Below are 8,559 nucleotides of genomic sequence, written 5' to 3'. Positions count from 1 at the left end.
TGTTTTGCTTGCACCTGTGTTTACCCTGCCTTTTCGACACAAAATGGCCCCCGTGAAAAGACTATTAAGTACAGTAGGACTGGTGTGCGTGTCAATAGGGCAGGCGGCCTCGCCCAGGAGCGCGGCCTCGCCCAGGCATCAAGTGTGCGTAGCGTAGCTCAATGGACATTGGCCAGTAAAATGAGTATAAAGAATTTGAAAAAAAAAAATCTGTTTTTACAGATTGACACAGATAGATTGATTATTTTTCTTTCCCCTGACAAATACCCCTCATATTATAAAAAAATATATATAATAATACCCAAACTAATAAAAACTAAACTAAAGGTAAACATTTTTAAATAATAAAAACTAAACTGAAACGAGCAAACCTTCTGGAAACTGAATTGAAAATAAATAAATAAATAAACTTTTAAATGAAATAAAAATATAAAACTATAATAACTCTGTCAGGTACATCCAACCACCGCAGGCTCCTCCTGCAAGACAGGGCCATGCAGGAGAGTGAGAGGGTCGTTACACCGTATGGATGTCATTTAGTTCTTCAAACTCATCTGGAGATCATTTTCACAAACAAACTTTTCTATATTTAGTTCAGAACCATTTAATTATTGTTATATTTTCCTGTTTTATTCATATCTGTATTTAACCCTGACTATAATTCTTGTCTTGCATTCAAATGGTTTATCTTATTGACCTTTTTTTAATTAATGTTCTATTGTCTGAAAAGCACTTTGTAACAGTTTATGAAGTTTCATATCAGATTCAAAACATCCTCAGGTCTGAGCCATGTCAACGGCCCATCCTCTCGATTGTAAAAATAAATAAATAGAAGTGTGTGTGTGTGTGTGTGTGTGTGTGTGTGTGTGCGTGTGTGCGTATGTGTGTGTGTGTGTGTGTGTGTGTGTGTGTGTGTGTGTGTGTGTGTGTGTGCGCGTGTGTGTGTGCGTGTGTGTGTGTGTGTGTGTGTGTGCGCATGTGCCCCCATTATCAAGACAGGATGCAGAACAATACTGAGAGCTGGGCACACATGCACGCACACACACACACACACACACACACACACACACACACACACACACACACACACACACACACACACACAGATAGCTGCAGACACACACAAAGGTCAGGAGAAAGTCTATACAAGGAAGTAATATTGTTATTAATGATGGCAGGGGCACTTGTGAAAGATATAAACATACACTCACACACACACACACACACACACACACACACACACACACACACACACACGTGTATACACACACACAGGCTCAGGGTGGAGTTCGAAGCCTGTGAGTTTCTTACAACTATAGTATTTTTCTTGTCAGACGAACAGGATAAGTGACGTTTAAATGGTAGAACAGTAGATTTTCTTTATTTAAAGAAAACTGTGTGTGATGTTATCTAATGGATTGATTATAAATGATGTTTTCTTTATTATATTATTATATTATAGCATTTTTTTAATGGCATTTTGTTGTTCATTTCCTTTACTGTTTTTAATTTTGTATTCGTATTTTGTTAGTATTTTGCTGGCTAATTTGTTGCAAATTTCATGGACTGTTTTTATGTCTTTGGCGCTGCGACTTTGATTTCCAAGACAAATCTCTCCCTATGCCTATGGACAAAAAAAAGTGAATCTTAATTTGTCTTGTAACTTTATCAAATAAAGGGGAATTGCCCTAGGGCCTGGTTTTTTAAATAATTTAAAAACCAGGCCCAGGCCCTGTCCCAGCCATCGGGTCTCAGGTCCCGTCGGGTTCGGGTCGGGGAGCAGACCTCTAATACCGCCAACGCTGGGTGGAGAAAGCCCTGGTCGGCCAAATCTAAAAATGCGGTCACGGTGCCAGTGTTTACTGTAGATGTCTAGATTTCCTTCCCCGGAGACAGACAGGGGGACTGTGGGAACCAAGACGGAGGCTAAACTGAGACGTGGGCACAGACATTTTTATTAATGGGGTCATGGCGGGGCTGGAGAGGGGGTCACAGAGGTTCAAGATAATAAAAGAAACAGCTCGGCTCAACTCAACTGGGAAAAACTCTGGCAGGGGTGGATGAAAGGCATTCTGGGAAATGTAGGAAAATGTAAGTAGATGAGGCAGGCTGAAGGAAAGGGTAGCCCACGCCAAAAAAGTAATCACGATCACAAACAAACCATTTGGCAGTGTCAGGTTACCAAAAAAGAATAACATCACATCACAGATCAGCCTGGTTGCCAGAATAAAATGCATAATCCATCGCACACCAGGATTGTTAGATTGACTTTTTAAATGGAATTAATATAGAAATATTGAGGCGAACAACGCGTTTCGCATCATTGTTTCTTCAGGTTTGCTCTTCGAAACTGAAGAAGCAGTGATTTCATAATACAGGCTTACAGTAATAATACAGTTGATGTGCTAAGTCACATTGAATTGGATCTTACCTTTTCTGACGTAAACAAATACCTGGACATACCTTTGTCTTGTGCTAAAATAAAGCAGTTAATAATAAATAAATAAATAAATAAATAAATAAATAAATAAATAAATAAATAAATAAATAAATAAAACCGATGCTGAGTTTACGAGAAGTCCCTGAACGCACCGTATGACCCACCTGTCTTCTTGCTCCTCAGGGTCAAATCCCGGTGTGACTGGTGAGCGACGTTCCAGGCAGCTGTACTGTGATTGGCTATGGCGGACTGGAGCCTGCTGGGAAACTTCCTCGAGGAAGTACAGGAACATTCTACCTCCATTGGCAAGGTAACGGATACAAACACGTGCACACACGCACACGCACACACACACGCACACGCACACGCACACACACACACACACACACACACACACACACACACACACACACACACACACACACACACACACTGCACAGAGAGAAAGAGGGGGACACACAGACACACATAATGACATTTTCAAAACAAGGATCAATAGACCTTTCATCTTATCTTGATTTTATCTTATTATTTGAGAACTGGTGCATAAACGTACGTATGTCTAATGTTTAATTGTATGTTTAATAAGGTACATGCTCTTTGCATCTGTATGTCAAATACGTCGAATTTAAAATGTTTAAGCACGTCTAAAGTATGCACACGACATGTGCACCTATGTGCAGTGAATATGCCACTGTCTCTGACTTGTCTTATCACTATACTGCCTTATTGTTGTTGTGTCTCTTGCTGTTTTTGCACTCATATGCCCTGTTATATTTGTACTATGTTGTAAACGGAAGAATTTCACACGTGATACTTGTACCATGGAGTGACAATAAAAATCTTGAATATTGAATCTTGAATCTAAAGGGTTTTTCTCTTTTTTTTAATCTTTTTTTTTTCTTTTTTATCCCATTTTTAACCCCCATTAGTGCTGATTTTAATTTATTTATCCTGGTTGCTACTCCACCCTCTGCCGATCTGGGGAGAGCCGAAACTGGCTCCATGCTTCCTCCGAGACATGGGCAGTTAGCCAGCCGCTTCTTTTCACCTGACAGGGGAAGCTTCACCGGTAGGACATAGGACGTGGGAGGTTCACGCTATTCCAATCAGTTCCCTAGCCTGGGTAAACCCATCCCCCACGTGACCTGCTCTCAGACCTGTTCTCAGTCACGATAGTGACTGGGAACTGAGAGAGCAGGTCACGTGGTGGCTGGGTTTACCTAGGCTATCAGTTCCCCTCCCTCCGAACAGGCACCCTTAACGACCAGAGGAGGAACCACATTAGCAACCAGGATATTGCATGTTTTGGTGAAGGGGGTTCCTATGAAGGAAACCCCCGGGAGGCACGGGGAGAACATGCAAACTCCACACAGAAAGGCCCTTTTGACGACCCCACCCGGGCGGTGGGCACTCGAGGACATGCGGACGGGCACGCATTCCTTCAGCGTTCACAGCGTCCCAGGTGGGAATCGAACCCAGGACCTTCGAGCTGTGAGGCGACAGCGCTTACCACTGCACCACCGTACCCCGTCATAAAGGGTTTTTCTCTTGAGATATTTAACAGCAGTTTGTCATTTTGTTATGAAACTCCTATACAAAAAGCCCTGTCATTATTTTATACATAATTTAATGATGTATTTTGTTGATATGTGTGGGATTGATACCTTCTCTCGATGGTTGTTTTACCCTCCAGGTGTGGCTGACAATCTTGTTCATCTTCCGGATCCTGGTGCTGGGGACGGCTGCGGAGTCGTCGTGGGGAGACGAGCAGGAAGACTTCACCTGCGACACCGAGCAGCCAGGCTGCGAAAACGTCTGCTACGACCGCGCCTTCCCTATAGCACACATACGATACTGGGTAATATATACTGTACAGTACATTGGCCAGAATACAAGCTAACTAATGGGAGGGGGGCAAACCACTTGTCACACAGAAAGTAAGATCATTTATTCAAGCTCAACATCGCCGACCAAAAACCAGCAGCTAGCACAGAACAACAAATGATTACAACAACCAAAGATATTTAAAATAATGTAGCAAATAATAAATAGAGACAAAGATGCAGCATTTGGTAATATTTTACAGTGTGATATAGAATATAATAGAATAGAATAGAATAGAATAGAATAGAATAGAATAGAATAGAATAAAATAGAAAAAGGACATTGGTAATTACAACATTTGATACAGCCCGTTGCATCAAACACAAAATTATTATGGGACCTCCTTGAAAATGAGATAGTACATCTCAAGGGGTTTATCCTAAAAAATAAATTTCAATATATTATGTCAAAAGGAAACATGTCTTCATGGCAGGTATTTGATCCACACTGATCTGTGTAGTATTGATTGATTTAACAGTGTTGTCATCTTTCATAAAACTATATATATATCAAATTTCTTTTTACTGATCTGTCCCCAGGTGCTCCAGATAGTGTTTGTGTCCACTCCCAGCCTGATCTACATGGGTCACGCCATGCACATCGTGCGCAGAGAGGAGAAGAGGAGGAGCAGAGGAGAGGAGGGGGGAGAGGAGGGGGGAGGGAGAGAGGAGGACCCGGGAGGAGGAGGAGGAGGAGGAGGAGGAGAGGAGAGGAAGGGACAGAAGGAAGGAGGAGACGGCGCTCCGGGTCGCATCCGTCTGAAGGGAGCGCTGCTACAGACCTACATACTGAGTATACTGATACGCAGCGTCATGGAGGTCAAATATTACTATTACTACTACTACTAATACTACTACTACTATCTATAACATGTAATAACACCATGACAATGAAATTCATATTTTCACTCTGCTACATAAAAACAGTTAAGGCCTTTACACACCAAGAGCGATTTATTTTCTCAATGTGCATTCTCATTCCTGCCATAGTACCACGAATAGATGAATGAATCCAAACTGACTGTGATTGGCTGGTCCTGCAGGTGGTGTTCCTGTGTCTGCAGTACTTCCTGTATGGAATCTTCCTTCATCCTCTGTACATCTGCAGGGTAAAAATGAGGGGGGGGGGGGGATAAATAAATAAATAAATACATAAATAAATACATAAATAAACAAATAAATGGCTTTGATTCACTTTTTAAATGTTTGAAAAGATCCTACCATGATCACCATTTAAACCAGTTAACGAGGCCATTGATCAAGCCAATGAAACCAATCAAGCATTAATTAGCAAATATATGTCAATGTACTTGTATTAGCACCATTCTCATCTCTCCCCCTTCTCCTTCCCTCTCTCCTTCCTTCTCTCCCTCTCTTTCCTTCCCTCTCTCTCTCTCTCAGACCCTGCCGTGTCCGCATCCAGTCAACTGTTTTGTCTCCAGGCCGACAGAGAAGAACGTCTTCATAGTGTTCATGTTGACCGTGTCTGCTGTCTCTCTGGCCCTCAGTGTGCTGGAACTGCAGCACCTGGCGTGGAGACACTGCTGCAGGTAGGAAGTGTGTGTGTGTGTGTGTGTGTGTGTGTGTTGTGTGTGTGTGTGTGTGTGTGTGTGTGTGTGTGTGTGTGTGTGTGTGTGTGTGTGTGTGTGTGTGTGTGTGTGTGTGTGTGCATGCAGCAAATAGCAGATGATTTTGGGGTAGTGTTGAGGGTTAGGGTTAGGGAATTAATGTACTGAATGGAAGGTCATCATAATGGTAGATGTACTGTATTGGTTGTGTGTGTGTGTGTGTGTGTGTGTGTGTGTGTGTGTGTGTGTGTGTGTGTGTGTGTGTGTGTGTGTGTGTGTGTGTGTGTGTGTGTGTGTGTGTGTGTGTGTGTGTGTGTGTGTGCGCGTGTGTGTGTGTGTGTGTGTGCGTAGGGCGGCTCCTTGCAAATGGGATGTAAACAAAGCTCTCCATGCAGTATCTAAAAAAGTTTCCCACACCAAGGAGGACTGGAACTATTTTAAGCCTCCAGGGATTCAGGTTTTACTTCCAGGAATTAAAGACTGACTTGTTCACATTGTTAGCTCATTGTTAGCACTTTTTTATTGGACAAAACACCTATTGCCTGACTGGCTGGAGTTGTATTCTCTGTTGCAGGCGGTGGTGGTTCACCAGAGGGAAGGCAGTTTCCCCCGGCGACGCCCCGTTGGCACGACAGCTTTCTATCGCTCCTCCACCGCCGTCAACCCCGCCCCCAGATTTCAACCAGTGCGTGATTGGCTCCTCCCACTTCCTGCCCCTCCCCTTCCCCAACCACCGATTGGCCAGCCAGCAGAACTCTGAGAACATGGCGGCCGAGAGGCACAAAATGGCCGCCTCCGTGGAGGAAAACTTCCTCCACGCCGCGAGCTGCTACAGACCCGGCGTGCAGGACGCCGGATACGGTCAGATCCAAGATGGCGGCTACCTGAGGAGTGAGCCTGACTGCTACAGCCCTGCGAGCAGGGAAGCCGGCTGCCCTCGGGTCCAAAATGGCGGTCCGGGTGGGCTGGTGCTCTGCCAGAATGGAGGACTCTTTCATAAGGACAAACGACGATGCAGCAAAACCAGTGGAAGCAGCAGCCGGACCCGAACTGACGACCTCGCTGTTTAGAGAGGGACAGACAGATCGACACGCACACGCACACGCACACGCGCACACACACGCACACGCACACACACACACACACACACACACACACACAGCTTCTCATTTAAGACAGCTGGAGGAATTAGAGCCTTCCCATTTCGCCTGAATGCTAATCCTTTCTGTCTGACTAACACCGACCATCTACGTCTGTCTGTCTTTCTGTCTATCTTCATGCCTATATCTGTCTGTCTTCTCTCTGCCCGTCTGCTTGTCCCTGACTGTCCTTGATGCCATTAAAATGAGGACAGGTTGACAGACTGTGCCTTTAACAGCCACAGACCAGGCAGGCAGGCAGCCAATCAGAAGTTGAGCGGTGACAAATTGTGCGGCAGACTCCCTAACTGTTGCTACTGAAGAGACACATTTTGGAGACATTTTGGAGCGCTAATGTTGGACATCACCTGGAAGCACCTTTCCTGTCTTCAGCTGTGTGAACAGTCGTCTTTGGACAATTAAGATGTGAAAACCGGGTTATCAGGGTTTGTTCCCTTGTGATCCAGAAATGAGAGTTCGCTGCTCTCACTGCCGCCTCCTGGGTTTCATTAAGCGTCACGGAAAGATGTTACAAAGAACAATTCATCAAGACTGCCAGTCGCTGCAGGAGTCAGCGTTCCCTTGAAACGAAGATCTATACACAATCTCTTTTTGAAGAGGTGCAGCCGCTTCTATAAGTGACTATGTGTGTTTGAGCACGGGATGTGTACACCGAGATGTGTGGACGAGATTTAGCCTAGGCCCCGCCCCCAGCTGGCACAGAGACACAGGCGTAGAGAGAGAGAGAGAGAGAGAGAGCGTCCCGTCTCAAGGTTGATAGCGGTTCAAAGCCGGTAGAACATGCACGCACAGTTTAAGAAATGTCTGAAAACGAATGGAGAATCATTTCCTCATTGGTGAGACTTTGGCCAGCTATGGAGAGAGCGGCTCGAAACACAGTGACGAGAGGGGAGAGGGGGCTGGAGGAGAAGGGTCGGACCTGCAAACCTGCACCCCTTACTTCAACACCTGGGTGTGATTTCCTGGTTGTTGTTCTACTCTTCTGTTGATCTGGGAAGGGTGTGGACTCTCACTTCATTCAAATTTGTCTTGGCTTGTAAATGTACTGGTTGCCAAGATTTTGAAGGCAAAACAACTCATACAATAGGCTGACTTGGGACCAGCATTTGGTCCACAAGAAATTCTACTGCCAGTGACGAGCTGTGATGATACTGTTGTAGCTTTTGTTTAGATCTGAACCGTTTACAGACCTAGAACCAGAAACCAATGCCAGAGTCACATTATGTTTATGAATGACTCACAAAATTAAGGGTGTCTGGAACTTTTTTTATTCCTCAGATGATTTAAGTTTTACTTCTGGAGCTGAAACTAGCTGCCAAACGAGCTAAAACTCCGCTAGTTGCCTGGAATGACATTTGTAGTGGCAGCATTGACTTCTTGAACATTCTTTCAGCAGCAACAGGAAACTGTTGGTGGCACAACTCGTTTAGATAAGGACTCTGGCTGAAGTTCAAGGATCCTGTGCATACTGTTGTTGCTGTGCACAAGTTACGTTCACTACCAGT

General features: G+C 44.5%; 1 protein-coding gene across 1 annotated transcript; it reads left to right on the top strand.

Annotated features, from left to right (window-relative positions):
• Positions 1-2,681: 2,681 nt before the first annotated feature.
• On the top strand, positions 2,682-6,964 carry gja5b (gap junction protein, alpha 5b; the record flags this gene model as incomplete). Its single annotated transcript, XM_083658159.1, has 6 exons — positions 2,682-2,750; positions 4,137-4,301; positions 4,867-5,145; positions 5,370-5,435; positions 5,728-5,876; positions 6,469-6,964. The coding sequence occupies 6 exons, from the start codon at positions 2,682-2,684 to the stop codon at positions 6,962-6,964; spliced, it is 1,224 nt and encodes a 407-aa protein (XP_083514285.1).
• Between the last annotated feature and the right edge of the window lie 1,595 nt (positions 6,965-8,559).

The sequence above is a fragment of the Poromitra crassiceps genome (assembly GCF_964638095.1).
Source record: "Poromitra crassiceps genome assembly, chromosome: 22".
NCBI classification, from domain to species: Eukaryota; Metazoa; Chordata; class Actinopteri; order Beryciformes; family Melamphaidae; genus Poromitra; species Poromitra crassiceps.
Note: the sequence above shows the minus strand (reverse complement) of the source record. Positions and strands in the feature narration are given on the sequence as shown.